This window comes from Bos indicus x Bos taurus, chromosome 8 (assembly GCF_003369695.1).
Source record: "Bos indicus x Bos taurus breed Angus x Brahman F1 hybrid chromosome 8, Bos_hybrid_MaternalHap_v2.0, whole genome shotgun sequence".
In the NCBI taxonomy this organism is placed as follows: domain Eukaryota; kingdom Metazoa; phylum Chordata; class Mammalia; order Artiodactyla; family Bovidae; genus Bos; species Bos indicus x Bos taurus.
Window position 1 is genome coordinate 5,465,748 of NC_040083.1, and position 17,000 is coordinate 5,482,747.

General features: G+C 48.0%; 1 protein-coding gene across 2 annotated transcripts in view; it reads left to right on the top strand.

Annotated features, from left to right (window-relative positions):
* Positions 1–17,000, top strand: part of GALNT7 (polypeptide N-acetylgalactosaminyltransferase 7) — a 136,003-nt gene that overhangs the window by 60,541 nt on the left and 58,462 nt on the right. For both annotated transcript variants that reach the window (XM_027548945.1, XM_027548946.1), the window contains exon 2: positions 8,787–9,247. In XM_027548945.1, coding sequence (XP_027404746.1) covers positions 8,787–9,247 — 461 coding nt within the window. The remainder of the gene's footprint in view (positions 1–8,786; positions 9,248–17,000) is intronic.

Here is a 17,000-nt window from a genome sequence, read left to right on the forward strand (position 1 = left end):
TGGTTGCTAAGTCACATCTGATTCTGTGCAACCCCATGGACGGCAGCACGCCAGGCTTCCCTTTACTTCACTGTCTCCTGGAGTTTGCTCAAACTCATGTCCATTGAGTCAGTGATGCCATCCATCCATCTCATCCTCTGTCACACCCCTTCTCTTCTTGCCCTCAGTCTTTCCGAGCATCAGGTTCTTTTCCAATGAGTTGGCTCTTCTCATCAGGTGGCCAAAGTGTTTTTGGAGCTTCGGCATCAGTCCTTCCAATGTATATTCAGGGTTGATTTCTTTTAGGATTGACTGGTTTGACTCAAAAATGCTACCTTAAACCAAATCCAGCAGTGACACAGCCAGTGGGTGCAAAGCCAGTTTATATTCCAGCAAATAAATAGGTGACACAACCCGGAGCAAGACATTCCTCATGTGTTCAGTCCATGAAGACACGCACGTTGAGTACCTACTGTGTACACACAGATAACCACCCTGAGAACCGTTGTCTGGGGAGAACCCTGTGAACAGATCCTAAGGCAACTCGAGAAGGGCAGTGTTAGAAATATTCTGGGACCTGAGAGGAAGGGTGGAGTTCAAAAACCTGCTGGCTTGAACTTACTTCCTACTTACACAATAGAACATTAGAGGTGATAGTGTTAATACAGAGAAGGATCTTGTATGAAACCTCCCCCTTTTCCAGTTGTAATTTTAATTTCTCTGTTGAAAATGGAAAGTTTATATTACTAAGGAATTTGCAGTTTACCTTCCTTATGCATTTACAAAAATGCAGTACATCGACATGGTTTTTAAAAAGTAAATTTTATCACAATTTTAATCAGTTTTGATCAATTACTTTAATTTAGTTCAACTACATTTTGTTTAAAATTATACCATACGCTTCTAGGGAAACATGATGGATTTTATTACCCAGACTTACTAATATTACTGCCAACCACTTTTAATTTTATTTATTTGTTATTTTTATCAGAAGGTAATCCTTTTTCTCACTGATGAGTCACACCCTCCTCCATTTCCAGTTCTGCCTTTACTGCCAGTGGAGGCATTGCCATTGGTCTTAAAATGTATTTGAATAGGGTCCTTTTCCATAAGAAAATGCATCCTACATATTCAGGGACCGGTAAAGTCTCTATTTGGGTTTTCCCAGTGGCTCAGACGGTAAAGAGTCTGCCTACAATGCAGGAGACCCCAGTTCAATCCTTGGGTTGGGAAAATTCCCTGGAGGAGGAAATGGCAACCCACTCCAGTATTCTTGGCTGGAGAATCCCATGAACAGAGGAGCCTGGAGAGCTACTGGACCTGACTAACACTTTGACTTTTTCACTTTGCAAGGTCTCTGTTTAATCTTGAGTGTATCCATTTTAAACCCTGATTGAGCAAATTACTTGACAGCAACCCCCCACTCCCCACCCCCCACCTCCCATGCCCGAAATGGACCACTGATCCCCAGTGCAGTGCAGACAGCTCTCAGCTCTCTGGAAGGAGCCAGAGTGGTGGTCTTTATCAGCACAGGATTTCAGCAGGGAAAGGGTGAGCTCAGAATCTAGCTCTAGGTACCAGAGAGAGACCGCGCCCCCACCCACATCCTGCCGCAGGCAGGGTGGGGATGCCCAGCCCATGGGCACACCCTGTGTCTTCTTAACTCCTTGATTACCCCCCTCCCCCACCTCCCTGATCTCTTCCACTTGGGCTTCTTGGCTGGTGATCAAGTGCAGTTAGAGAAAGGATGCTGATATGATCTTTCTAATTAAAGGTGTTTTTTTTTGTTTTTTTTTTATTATTTTTTTTTATTTTTATCAAGAGGGCTTTTAAACTATAGAACTTAGTTTGACCTGTTAAGTCCTAGGCTCTGTGGCTCAGGCAGGACAACAACCGAATTGCAGGCGGCCGTCAGCGGCAGCCACATCCCAGAGCGAAGCCGCCTTCTCAGGACCTCTGGTTTGTGCAGGAGCTCTTCATTACCTAAGCTTAGCTTTCGAGGTTTCCGTGGTGTTTCAGAGCCACGCGTGCATTACTTTCACTGGCTCTAAATTCCTTTGTGTTCATATTATTTCTACCAGGGCATGACTGTCTCAGGAAGATATTATAAGGGTGATTTGGGGGTGATGGGGAGCTTTGTAAATTGTGAGATGTAAAGTGAGTAGTCTGACCTGATTCCTGACAATCCCCTATTTCCATCTGGGAATAGGTGATTCTGTTTTTCAGTACATTTCCACCTTTATGGACATGCTGATCTTAGAAGATGACCCACCGATTCCACCTTCCATTTCTGGTCAACAGTGACCTGTTGATTTCAACTGTAAAGGGAATCAGCTGGTGCTTCTGAAGGTGTGTGAACACCAGCGAGTCAAAAAGCCAACTCAAGTCTCATTCAGTATCCAGGAGGAGGAGCGTGTATCCTCTCTCTCCAGGGAGCTTAGTACTATTACACTGACTGCATCCTTTGAATCGCAGAACGTGATGATTTGACATGATTTTTCTTAATTGACTTGAAGTCAGGCAGAGAGTTCTCAGATTGGTTTTGCCTTCGGATTTGAGAAGTGAGCAAATCCAAGTTTTTTCCAGTGACTATTAGATAGTGTTACTAAGAGCACAGCACTGTGCAGGGGATATCAAGTTCTTCTCTTGCTGAATTCTTTGAGTATTGCCCATATCAGTATTCTCTCTGATTGAGCCCCTCTTTCCTGGTCCGTGTGCTCCCTTCTCATCCTTTATCTCAGGCTCCCTCTCATAAACCAGGCAGAAATGGTAGGATCCAGGCATCTATTTGTAGATGGTTAGTGAGGGTCGCATGGCAGGAGAAGCACTGGGGTGCAGTGGCGCACCCCATGGATGTGGTTCCTCCCCTTTCATGGAACTTACAGTCTAGTGCAGAGTTGGAGGGGGAGGGGCAGGTCCATTCCCACTTGCCTGTCTTTGTACATGAGGTTTTGCGGGAACACAGCCCTACCCATCCACCCTGTCTGGCTGCTCTGGGCACTCCAGTGACATCTTCTTTGTAGCGACCCTGTGGTCCAAGAGCCTGGAGTGCTTCCTGTTCCAGAGGGTGAGGTGAAGAGGTAAGTACAGACAGGAGCCGGAAATGTCCCAGGAAGAGCATCCACTCTCTTGGGGAAGAGGACCAGTGTGGAGCCTGCAAGCAGGAGAAAGGACCTATTCATACCTGAATTTCAGGGAAGTCACTTTGGTTACAGGTTTCCCTGGTGGCTCAGTGGTAAAGAATCCGCCTACCAATGCAGGATATGCAGGAGATGTGGGTTCTGTCCCTGGGTCGGGAGGATCCCCTGGAGAAGGAAATGGCAACCCACTCCAGTATTCTTGCCTGGAGAATCCCAGGGACAGAGGAGCCTGGGGGTCACAAAGGAGTCAGACACAACTGAGCGACTAAGCCGCCACCACCACCACCACTGCTTTGGCTGCAGAACAATAACGACGAAGGGCAGTGAGTGCAGCGTTGGAATGGGAGGCACTAACACCTAGGAATCGGGAGCATGGCTCTGCCTGGAGGCACGCTTCACCCTGCCCTGTACTGATCCTGACATTAGGTCACTTCTCTGTTGCTCTTTTGTCTCTACGGTGTGTGTGCCTGTGCTCAGTCATGCCCGACTCTTTGTGACCCCATGGACTGTTGCCCACCAGGCTCTTCTGTCCATGGAATTCTCCAGGCAAGAGTACTGGAGTGGGTTGCCATTTCCTCCTCCAGCAGATCTTCCAGACCAAGGGATCAAACCTGGTCTCCTGCATTGCAAGCAAATTCTTTACTGTCTGAGCCACAAGGGAAGAGATGATTGGATGGCATCACCGACTCAATGGACATGAGTTTGAGCCAACTCTGGGATATAGTGAAGGACAGGGAAGCCTGGCAGGTTGCAGTTCATGGGGTCGCAAAGAGTTGGACGCAACTGAACAGCAACAACAATAAATACATGTGAAGCACTTAAGGGCAGAGTGTTTGCAGTCACCACTGTTCTTCCTATTCTAGTAATCCTGTTGAGAGGTGAGTGTGGACTGTCCTAGGCCTTTGCAGTGTCCACAAAAAGTTAGTTGATCTAAGAAAGATATGGGAGATTTTATGGGAGCCAGGTTTGAGGATAATAATCTAGAAGGTGCAACTGAGAACTGTTCCACCTGTTAGAAGTCAAGGCACAGGTATGTAAGTATTTTAGACAGAGGGCTGGACATCAAATGAGGTCTTACTGACAGTTTATGCAATCCAGATCTAAGTATCATTGTGGTGGGTCACATGGACCCTTACATGTTCAAGAAGGAATGTTATCTTTAAGGAGCTGTCTTGTTGATGCTAGGAGAATGCTGCTCTTTGGGACTGAGCAGGTATTTATGCTGAAGGGGGCGGTCTGGTTGATGCATAATGCAAATATGTGATGCACAATGGAGGGCAGAGAGGAGGACAAAGGGCAGAGGAGAACTTTTGTGTTTAAATTTTTATTGTCCTGCCATAAAATACGAATCTTACTCCACCACAGTGAGGGTGTGGAGAAAATGGCCGGATTCTGGAGCCACGCGGGCGGTGGGACTGGCAGGAGTCAGTGATTGTTCAGATGTCGGAACAGGAGGCTCGGGATGAAGTGGAGGACTTGCGTTTGATCAGTTGAGTGGATGGGGGTTCCCAGCCCCGAGGTGGGGAAGACAGTGAATGAAGCAGGTGTGTGCCATGGAGTCACAGCAAGTTCATTCCCAGGAATCTTAAGTTTAGGTGCCACGGTGATCCCAGTAGAAATGTTCAGGAAGCCTTTGACTGTGAACCCAGAGATGAGAAGCAAGATGTGGGCTGAGGACACGGAGGGAGGAAGGATCAAGTGAACCTGGTCACCTTGCTGGGGAGATGAAGAGATACTAGAGCGAGGAGGAGAACAGGCAGGCTCCTAACAGGTCTAAATGGAATACCAGGAGTCAAAGGCTAGGGACTTCCCTGGCAGTCCAGCAGTTAGGACTCTGCTTTCACTGCCAAGGGCCCGGGTTTGATCACTAGTCAGGGAACTAAGGAGAGAAGGCAATGGCAACCCACTCCAATGTGCCTGGAGAATCCCAGGGATGGGGGAACCTGGTGGGCTGCCATCTCTGGGGTGGCACAGAGTTGGACACGACTGAAGTGACTTAGCAGCAGCAGCAGGGAACTAAGATCCACAAGTCACTTGGCGTGACCCAAAAATAGAAAAGTCAAAGGTTAGACAAAGGAAAGATCAAAACAGCTTTTGAAGGAAGATGAGCATGAAGTTTGAATCCATTAAACATTCTCTTGTTGAGATGGGTGAGCCTGAGAAATGTTTATATTCGTGAGTCTCACATCAGCACCTGCCCACCGAACCACAACAGATATCTCCTGCCTTGGGTACCCAAATTTCACTCACTGTCGTGTTCCACATTCTTCCCATAAGCAGCTTTCCTCCAGTGGAATATTAGACACCACAGAGGACGTCCTAGGACGGCTGATGACCTATTCAGTCTACTTTTCTGAACCCATTTCCCTCCCCTCACTCTTTTCCTCTCCAGTTACTAGTTTACTGGAGCCTTGATGTGAAAAGTTGAAGGGAGAGACTGAGTCTTCCTCCTTTTTGTGGGGTTCTTGGTTCAACATCAACAACTTGAGTCTGGCATCTTAGAGTTTTATAAGGACTTCTCTGTTTTAATTTGTTTATTGCAGTACTTCCCATGGGCTTCCCATGGTGGAGCTAGTGGTAAAGAACCTGCTTGCCAGTGCAGGAGACATAAGAGACGAGGGTTTGATCCCTGGGTCGGGAAGATTCCCTGGAGAAGGACATGGCAACCCACTCCAGTATTCTTACCTGGGAAACCCCATGGACAGAAGAGCCTGGTGGGCTACATTCCATGGGCTCACAAAGAATCAGATTTGACTTAGCGACTAAATAGCAACAACAAGTGCCTGCTGCTTGACCCAGGCGTGCAGTGGTCAGAAGCCTGACGCAGAAGGTGTATCCACATGTACCTGAACAAAGGTATCACCCTTAGATGGTCGGACGGGGTGCCGCATGTTACACTTAGTTCTGTGCTATGGGATGAAATTTGTGGGAAAACTTTGAAATGGATCCAAAAGGCTACTGGGTGCATTTTCCAGCTCAGCTTTGCAGGTTGTCTCATCCCTGCATGAACTCCAACCTGTTTCACAATCCTGTAAATGACAGAAAACTGATAGTAACCTGCAAGAGTCTTGTCCATTGAAATGGAAACCCTGTCGTGTTATGGCAGTTGGTTATTGCCCTCTGGGTATGGACCAGTTTGACCAGTTTTGCATCTATTTGTCAGTTCTTTGCAGTATTCTTGATGTTTATATATTTGTCTGTTCTTCACCAGGTCATTCAAAGGATTCACCTTTGAACTGGTTGTAACATCTTATGATTCCTTCTCAAAATTAATGGGTCAGTAAAAATCTGTGTCCCTTGTTCAGCAAAAAGTTCTCGTCATCCATGCCCATGTATGTTTATACCTGGGAGATTCACAAGGAAATGCTGGCTATAAGTGCCTGTACCAAAGGGAAGGCGGGAAGACTTGCCTTTCACGATATACCGTTAAGGATCCTATGAATGTTGTATGACATGCTTAGAGTATTACCTAAACAAAGAGATTGTTGTTCAGTTGCCAAGTCGTGTCTGACTCTGCGACCCCCTGGTCTGCAGCATGCCAGGCTTCCCTGTCTTTCACTATCTCCTGGAGTTTGCCTAAACTCATGTCCATCAAGTCAGTGATGCCATCCAACCATCTCACCCTCTGTCATCCCCTTCTCCTCCTGCCTTCAATCTTTCCCAGCATCAAAGTCTTTTCCAGTGAGTCAGCTCCTTACATCAGGTGGCCAAAATACTGAAGCTTCAGCATCAGTCCTTCCAATGAATACTCAGGGTTGATTTCCTTTAGGATTGACTCGTTTGATCTTGCAGTCCAATGGACTCTCAACATACATTTGTTAAGTTCCTTTTTGAACTCTCTCAAGTCAGTCCTCAGCTAGCCCTTACCAAAACTTTGACATTGACTAAATTCACATTTGAATTAGCTGACTTTCCAAAGAGACCCTTGTCTCTAAATAAACCACCACTGGACAGCAACCTGCCTATCAGCCTTACTTCTGCACTCTTCAAAGTCTTTAACTTGACTTTTCAAAATGGCTCTAACAGTAGAAAAATGTCGGTCAGACGGTATGAACTCTTTTATGACTGTCTTCAGGACTCGGGGATCCTGGCTTGACGAGGAGGGAGGGTGGCAGATCAGTTAGCCGGGTCTGCAGTCCTGGTTCTGCCCGACTCACCCATTCCAGACCGGCCACACACAGCCTATAGCCTCCTTGTCTGGTTACAGCCGACAGCCCTTCCTTTAAGCCATTGGAGCGCAAGCCTGCTGCATATTGAAAACACCTGGAGTGTTCTTAAAACTCCAAACGCTCCCACCCATTAAATCTTGGTGTCAGAGGGGTGGGACTCTGACGTCAGTGTATTTAAAGCCACTGAGGTGCATTTGATGTTGAGAAACGTGGCTGTACAAAGAGTGGCGCTGACTTAACAGAAACTTCACATGTGACCCCAGGGACAGAAGCATGCAGGGCTTCTGACAGGAAGATCTGTGCAGCTGACGAGGAGTGTCTGGACAGAAAGGAAGACCAACCTTCTGCAATATTCATGCACACAGAATCCGGTCTTCCTGGGGCCACCTTTGGACTGGGGCCAGCTAGGTCCTGGGTGTTGTTTAAGAGCTCTGTTAGCCTTGGTTTCAGTCGTCAGAGCTTGTTTTATAGTTCTGAACTCAGCTGAACTCTCCCAGAGCAGAAATACTGAGGTGGGGGCCGTCAAGATCATATCCCAGCCCCCGTCCTCTGCCATCTGGGCCACTAAGCCAGCCTTGGGTGGGCTGACACCCAGCACCACCACCACCAGGTGGCCATGGGACCAACAGAACGTCATACTCTTCATCCACCAGACAACTGGGAAAACCACACCAGACAACAGGACCTGTCGAGTGCCTGCTTTGGGCAAAGGTCTTAGAACCTCATTGCTCCAACCTGTAACGACGTGCTTTGAAAGTGTTAGTCGCTCAGTCATATCTGACTCTTGTGACCCTGTGGACTATAGCCTGCCAGGCTCCTCTGTCCCTGGGATTCTCCAGGCCAGAATACTGGAGTGGGTTGCCATTCCCTTCTCTGAGGGATCATCCCGACCCAGGGATCGGACCCAGGGATCGAACCCGGGTCTCCTGTATTACAGGCAGATTCTTTACCACTGAGCCACCAGGGAAGCCCAGCAATGTGCTTTATTAAGGGGTTTTTGATAGAGAGTCGAGTTTATGAGGGGAGTAGTAAAAAATGCATCCACCCCTTTATTTTGGAATGGTAAGGCAAAGAATTGGGCTTCCCAGGTGCCTGAGTGGTAAAGAATCCACCTGTTAACGCAGGAGACCCCAGTTTGATCCCTGGGTTGGGAAGATCCCTGGAGAGGGAAGTGGCAACCCACTCCAGTATTCTCGCCTGGAGAATCCCATGGACACAGCAGCCTGGCAGGCTACAGTCCATGGGGTTGTAAAGATTTCGACATGACTAGCGACTAAACAACAACAGAGACAAAGAATTATTCAATTGCTGGTATGCTGTTCCTCGCCAGGAATGGTTTCCTCTAATGAGGGGTCCTGGTTCATGGCCTGCTTTAGTTCCATGATTCATAACATTTTATCATTGCCTGGGCTGTTTTTAAAATGTGCACATTGGTGTCATGAACTCTGCTGTGGTTGCCTTCACGTACTCACTCTATGCCCCCCTCCCTTTTGTGTAGGAAGACAGAGCTGTTAATAACCCCATGCCTGACAGAGTGGGCAACGGACTAGCCCTCGGGGATGACAGATTCAAACCCGTGGTGCCCTGGCCTCATGTGGAAGGCGTAGAAGTGGACTTGGAGTCTATTCGAAGAAGGAACAAGGCCAGACATGAACAAGAGCGCCGCCCCGGAGGAGAGAACCAGAAGGACATCATGCAGAGGCAATATCTCACGTTTAAACCCCAGACTTTCACCTACCGTGATCCTGTGCTCCGCCCGGGGGTCCTCGGTAACTTTGAGCCCAAAGAGCCTGAGCCTCCCGGAGTGGTCGGTGGGCCTGGAGAGAAAGCCAAGCCATTGGTTCTGGGACCAGAATTCAAACACGCAGTTCAAGCCAGCATTAAAGAGTTTGGATTTAACATGGTGGCTAGTGACATGATCTCCTTGGATCGCAGTGTCAACGACTTGCGACAAGAAGAGTAAGCACCCCTTCCTCCTCTTTCTAAACTGGGGGCACGGTTGTGTGGATAGATACTGAGTTAGATTGTCAGTTACTGCAGGGGAATAAGAGGATCTTTGGTCCCCAAAATGGGCAGAAAGGGGAGAGCTCCCCATTTGTGTTATTTTATTTCGGGGGCGGCATATAAAATTCTGGGGTCTTCTACACCTGTGCTGCTCAAAGTGTGGTCCCCAGACAGGCCCTGGTCAGAACGTCCCCTTCTCACAGCCCACAGTGAGAAATGAGCCTGTCCCAGGCATGGACTCACTATTAAGTGCGTTGTTTGGTTTTACCTGACAGTGTTTTAATAGCAGAGCTTTCTCAGCGCATGGCTTTTCCCTCTGTACCAAGCTCCCTGTCTCACTGTAGGATGGTAGACAGGAGAACTGCTGGGGATGCTCCTGAAACTAACTGGATGTTTGCCACCTTCCGTTTTTTTTATGTGAATCGGTCATACATATGTCCCCGTACTCTTGAGTCTCCCTTGCACCTCTCCCCCCGTCCCACCCCTTTAGGTCGTCACAAAACACCCAGCTGAGCTCCCTGTGCTGTACAGCGAATTCCCACTAGTTATCTGTTTTACACTCAGCCCTGAAACTGGAAGTGGAAATTCCCGAGTACGTATAAAGGTGTCCTCAGACAGATGAAACCATGACCCACACGTTCAGGGCCTTCTCACGTAGTGTGATTTAAAACAAAGGGTTTCTAGCTCTTGGCTTTTGATTGTGGTGCCTACTGGATGAACTCAAAGCTGTTCTCTTTCAGTTTATTCAGCAACTGATTCTACTCAGAGGATCTAAGCATCTTCCATTATTGTGGATGCAAACATAAGTCATGCCACTAGGGAACTTCCCAGGTGTCTTCCCAGTGAGGCGGGGTTAACGTAGTCCTCATGTTAGGAGGTGAACGTAGCAGGCACAGGCATTACACAGACCCCACAGCAGCATCCTTTATGACCATGGAGTCGAATGCTGGACCTATCGGGGCTGCTCTGGAGGCTTCATATATTGATTTGGTAGGAGTGAAAGGGGTTGCATGAAAGATGCAGAGAAAAAAAGAAAGAGAAGAAGTAGAGAACCAGGGGGTGAGAGATATAACCTCTAGTACAGAGAAGAGTTGGAGGATCTCAGGGGGGCTGAAAAGGGAGGATGTGGGAACAGGTTGTTCCTGATCAAGGCAGAAATTTGCCTGGTTTCAGAGTTGCCACATTTAGAAAGAAAGAAAAAAAAAAGAAGTTCAGTCAAATTTAATTTCAGATAAATAATGAAAAATGTTTAGTATAAGTATACCCCCAAATAGTGTATGGGATATACTTATACATTGAAAATATTTGTTGCTTATCTGAAATCCAAATTTAACTGTGCATCCTGTATTTTATGGCAGCCCTCCTGGCAGGGGCTGAGCTTGTTGCTAGAACTGCCGTGCACAGACCTTTGGGACCCTAAACAGAGTCTGTGGTCCCCACCTGGAGTACCTGCCAGTTACTGGAGATAAGACTCGAACCTCAAGTCTGTCACTGGGGTTCTCAGACAACCTTGTGATGGTCTTCTCCTCACCTCCTCACCTTCTCCTGACGGGGAAGGAAAGAGGGGTATTTACTGACTTTCTGCTGTAGGCCAGGACTTAAACTGAGAGGGTTCCCACATATGAACGTGAAGTCTGAGGCTCAGTGCTGTGACTTCTTTTCTGTCTGCCCAGCAAGATGGCAGAGCTATGGTCCTACCCCGTAGCCCTTCTCTCTCCTCCACCCACACCTTCCTGGACCACATGCCTCAGGGCAGGGTTTGCTAGATGACAAGGTCCTGAGAGTGAGGTATTTGTCTTCTCCAGCTCCTTCCAGTAACTGACATCCAGGAGCTTGGCTGTGCCCAGCAGTGAACATCTGGGAAGACAATGAATAATAAAGGGGTGAATGAAGGAGTCTGCTGGGGTCAGACCTTGGCTCCACTACCAGACACGAGATCTTAGACCAGCTCCTTACCCCACAGCCCTCAGTAACCTGATCCGTAACATGGGTCTACCAGTACCTACCCCCCACATTGGGATTGGCATTGGGTTGGCATTTGGGATTGGGATTAAAGGACATAATAGACTAAGAATCTTATCACAGGCCTAGTGGTTAGAAACTTAAGAAGTAGTGGCTTTTTTTTTTTTAATTGCTAGGGCACTTTCTTCAGGTCACGATTTGTCTAAACTACGTAACTTTGGGGTCCTCTGTTGCTTTTTGGAAAATGTGGGTGCCCCACACAGCCGTGTCCACTTGACCTGTTTCTCCTTGCACTTTCATTGATGGCAAGGCCCTCATCCCTTTTGATAATCCCTGACACACCAGGTGCCTCTGAAGCCCCCGTCTCTCTGGGTCTTGCTCTTCTACAATCATCTTTCTTCCTGTCTTTCTCTCTTTTCTCCCTGCACGCTCCCTTCCTTTCTAATTTTCCTCTTGCCTCTAATCTCCCTTCCTCCCTCCTGCCAAGCCTTTTCACAGGCTGATCATCTCTTTGTTCTTTTTTCTGACATAACTGGAGCACTGCTCAGAAATGAGATTATTGCATGTTCCAGCAAAGATTGTGGCCCCAGTCAGAAAAAAGGACCAAGACTATCTTAACAAACTGCTCCTAAGCTCCTTTTTCAAATTCTATGCTAGTGAGAAAACTTATATTCAAAATCTTCAAACATCATAACTCCCAGAAAAAAGATTTTTTTAAACTGAATCCAGATGATTTTAAAAAATTTGATTCTTTCTCACCCTTTACAAAAAAATGGGATAGGCTTCTTTCCTGTTTGAACACTTTAAAATTCAGCATAGACTCATAAATAGTTTCTGAGTTGAGTTATTCACCAATTAGAACGTGCTCAGTCTTAAAGACTTTTCTGCAAAATAAAAAGGTCAACAGCAAAGAAAGTGCTGCTAAGTTCTGCATTGTTATCTACCACGCATGTTAGCACCATCCTTCTGCTACACAGGCGGGCTTCCCCGGTGGCTCAGTGGTGAAGAATCTGCCCGCCAATGCAGGAGACACAGGTACAGTCTGTGAATCAGGAAGATCCCTGGGAAGAGGAAGGAGGAAGTTTGCTCAAATTCATGTCCATTGAGTCAGTGATGCTATCTAACCATCTCATCCTCTTCCGCCCCCTTTGCCTTCTGCTTTCAGTCTTTCCCAGCAACAGGGTCTTTCCTAGTGATCCAGTTTTCTTGCCTGGGAAATCCCACAGACAGGGGAGCCTGGCGGCGGACTACCGTCCATGGGGTCACAAAGAGTCAGACTCAGCTTAGCAACTGAGCATGCACACATGTGCTCTACAGACAGCGCTGAAAGCATCTCATGCATTCATGTCACACATGCACACCCTCTTGAATACTCAGCCCTGTGGAGAACATTCCTCACGAGCCCTGAATTTCTGCAGCTGTGGGGTCTGATCAGCCTGCTTGCTCTCTGGCCTCCGCCACACACCTGCCATGCTTAGACACCCAGCTCTGGGCCATCTGTCCATCTGCGGCATCTGCCAGGGCTCACCTGCTCATTCCTGTGGCCGCTCCATCGTCCTTTCAGATGAAAATCTGGACAGGACCGCTCGCTGCTGCTGGGGTGACTCACCCTCATGTCTCTCGAAGTTTTGAATCCCATCCCCGAGCTGACTCACTTGCTGGCTGTTGATCGCTCGTTAGGAGAGTGAGTAACAGTGTTTTGAGTGAACCGGAGGCCTGCTTCTTTTTTTATAGACTAGAGCCAAGAATGACTTCACCTGCCTTCACACTTGTTTTCTATAAAAAAAAATGCACATGGCTCTCTGCAGGGATCAGCAGAGATGGAGCATCTCCAGTAAGCTAGGCGCTGTGCTGGCCCATCAGGAATGCAGTAAGAAGTGTGGTCCCTGCCTTCAGGGTGCTCGCCGTCCACCCGTGGGGGAAGGGAAAGGTCACTGTGATGTGAGAGCCTGAGGAGGGGAGGGGGCCCACGGCAAGTTACCGGGGGGTACACTAGAGACAGGCCCGAGGATGAGGGGCTTTCCTGGGAGAAGGTTACAAGTCTAGAGGACAGGACGGTAGGCAGGGACTGGGAGGAAGGCAGGTGCTGCGGCTCCCGTGGATCCCGCAGCAGGTGTGGAGATACAGCTGGAAGCTTAGGGAGGGTCGCGTTTGCAGGCCCCCAACACCCTCCACAGTCTGAGCTGAACGCAGTGCCGGGGAGACCACCTCCCAGAGGTTTAAGGAGAACTTGAGGAGTGTCAGGCAACTGGGGTATCCAGATTCTGCCGAGGGTGGGGGCCTGGTATTGCCATAGGAAATTGAGTGGAGTCCACAGAAGCAGACAAAGGAGATTCAGGGAGCAAATGAGAGTTAGAACGGGGTATGGGGGGGTGGGAAGGACGAATCAGGGAAGTCCAGAGACACAAAGAAGGACACAACTGCCCAAGGAGGGGCAAAGGGCAGAAGAACTGCTCTGCTGGGAGCTGCTGTGCCTGGACTTCGGCCTCAGGCAAAGCCCCACCCCACCTCTCAGAGCCCGCTGGAGCAGCCCATGTGTCACATCAGATCAGATCAGTTGCTCAGTTGTGTCCGACTCTTTGCAACCCCATGAATCGCAGCACGCCAGGCCTCCCTGTCCATCACCAACACCTGGAGTTCACTCAGACTCAGGTCCATCGAGTCAGTGATGCCATCCAGCCATCTCATCCTCTGACGTCATCTTCTCCTCTTGCCCCCAATCCCTCCCAGCATCAGAGTCTTTTTCAATGAGTCAACTCTTCGCATGAGGTGGCCAAAGTACTGGAGTTTCAGCTTTGTAGGAAGTGCAATTTGTGGTCTGTTAGATTTTCTTCTTGGAGAAGGAAATGGCAACTCACTCCAGTGTCCTTGCCTGGAGAATCCCAGGGACGGGGGAGCCTGGTGGGCTGCCGTCTATGGGATCGCACAGAGTCGGATACGACTGACGTGACTTAGCAGACTTAGCAGAGCAGCAGATTTTCTTCTAATAAAGTGTAGAGTTTTATTTCCTTTACTATGAACTCACTGCTGATGCAAATACATGGAAATTATTCTTGCCCTTTTCATGCCCAAGAAGACAGACAATCGGGGGATATAGAATCCAAGCTATTTTGTTTCAAACAAATGAATTAAATATTTTGACTAGTTGAGCAAATTCATCTGCTTCTCCTGTTTAACCTTTCCTCCTGCCTACACTCCTGTCGAATTTATGTTTTGTAGAAAGCTATCTCAGTTGCATTGACAGAGCGAAATAATAAAGTACCTCAAAAACTCTGAGAGCTATGCAAATGTTAATATGATTAATTGTTAATAACTTTGTTAAGCTTGTCTGTGGGAAACTGAGGCTTTTTTTTTTTAAAGATATTACACATTGACATTCCTGCCTCATGCACTTGGTAATTCTATTCTTACCTGATACCAAAACACTGACGTTTATACTCTAATTTTATTTAAGGTAGCTGTGCTTGTGAGCTGTCTTCGTTCTCCATGTTAAAGGCTCTTTCTGATGCTCTTGTTTAGAATATAGAGCTTTAATTTATCAAATAGTTGCTATTAATATTTTCAAATTATGCTACGGAGTTCTTTTCTAATTTCTGTTTCTATACATCGTGACCCATGGGTTTCAGTTAACACTGACTAGAAGTGTAAGGAGCTGCTCATAAGAGATGAAAACGAATATTAGAATAATCTATATATGATGTACATGGGGCTTTCCAGGTGGCATTAGTGGTAAAGAACCCACCTGAAAATGCATAGGTTCGATTCCTGGGTCAGGAAGATCCCCTGAAGATCCCCTGGCAACCCACTCCAGTATTCTTGCCTGGGGAATCCCATGTACAGAGGAGCCTGGCAGGCTACGGTCCACAGGGTTGCAAAGAGTAGGACACAACTGAAGCAACTTAGCACAGCATAGCACATAAATGATGTACGCACATGTATGTGTGAATCACATAAGTGCACCATGAACTCGGTGCTTTATCCTAGTTTCTATTAGCACATGTGTGCTGGTTCCACACAACCCCATCCAAAAACACAGGTCACAGTCACTCACACTCGCTCCTTTCCCCTCTTGGACTACCCAAAGCACATCTCATTTCTCAGAGTACAGTATGGCAGCCGTAGAGCTAACCCTGCATGCAGGAAGCACATCTTAAATTGGTTTCGGATGACCCACAATGGACGTGCTGCTGCTTTTGCATACAGAAAGTATTGCTTTCTAACTGGCCTGAAAGTTTCTGCTCTTGGAAGCCACTTCCTGTGAGGTCAGAGATTTTCCTCATTAACTTTAAAAATAAATGGTGTTCTGATACCTAGTTTCTTCTTTCTCTTCTAAACACACACACACATATATGTCTGAACATAGACACACATCTGAACACAGACACATCTAAACACACACACACACACACTGCACTCTGGAATTTTCTGAGTGACAGGGGCACAGGTGATTGTTGTTTGAGGCCCTACTGACCACAGGAGACAAAACTGGAATTATTGTAGAGGTTGGGGTAACTTAGGTCACCCCAGCTTGCACAGCAGTTTAGAGGGATGCCTCCAGAAACTGGACACGAGGTCATCTGTTGCTCCAGGCTCCCCATGAGCAGAGCAGCAGCACCTTTGAGCCCCCGCTCCTCCTCAATAGCCTGTTGGGGTGGTTCCACCCCTTGTGGGAACATCCCTGCATGCTGAGGCCTGGTTTGGTAAATGAGGTCCCTCCCACTAATACAACTTCATTTCCCCTCAAAGCTCCACCACCTAGTTATAGAAGAATACAGTTTGCTTGGTAAAAAATTACAAACCCAGATTGCTTGTTTCATTTTTCCACAACCCTCCACCTCCAACCAGGGATTTAGAGTCAGTTCCCTGAATGTTAGGAAGAGAAATGTTCATGAAGGTGCCATGAGGTACCCCATAGCAGCCCAGCCTGGTGACAGACCATGCCAGGGAGACCTTCTCTCCAGGGTGAGTTTCCTGCCCATCTGGAGAACTGGCATGAAGATTAAGTGGGGGGTGGGGGGGAGTGGTACCCTGTCCCACGGGAGCAGCTGAGTTTTGGAGCTAATGGTCTTTTCAGAGTTTGGTCATTATCCTGACCAAACCCTGAACTTGCCTGGACTGAAGAAAGAGCCTGGAGTCAGCAGCTGAGACATCAGTCGTTCCATGGATGGGGGAGCTTACACACCACTAGCCAGCTCCTGGGGTGTCAGACATCCCACCTCGGGTGGCAGATGGTGGGCAGAACAAGGTGGCAGGCTTCACTGGGGCGGGCAGGGGAGACTGAGGTTGGCAGTCATAGGAGGGATTGAAATGAGGTGGGCTCATCAGTTACCTGAGGACTTCCCTGGTGGTTCAGACGGTAAAGCGTCTGTCTACAAAGCGGGAGACCCAGGTTCGATCCCTGGGTCGGGAAGATCCCCTGGAGAAGGAAATGGCAACCCACTCCAGTATTCTGGCCTGGAAAATCCCATGGACAGAGGAGCCTGGTAGGCTATGGTCCATGGGGTTGCAAAGACACGACTGAGCGACTTCACTTTCATCAGTTACCAGGGAAACCAGCAGAGGAGCACACCCCTCACGGCCCCTTTGATCAACTGTCTCAGTGGCGATGTTCTGATACAAAGATTAGAGCAACCTCTAGCCGGGCCCGGGTGGGTACACAGGCATTTACTGATCAGGCCCAGTGATGAGCCGGGGAGGTCAGCCAGGTGAGTGGGTGTAAGAGAGGTGGGATGGGTGGGGCAGAGCT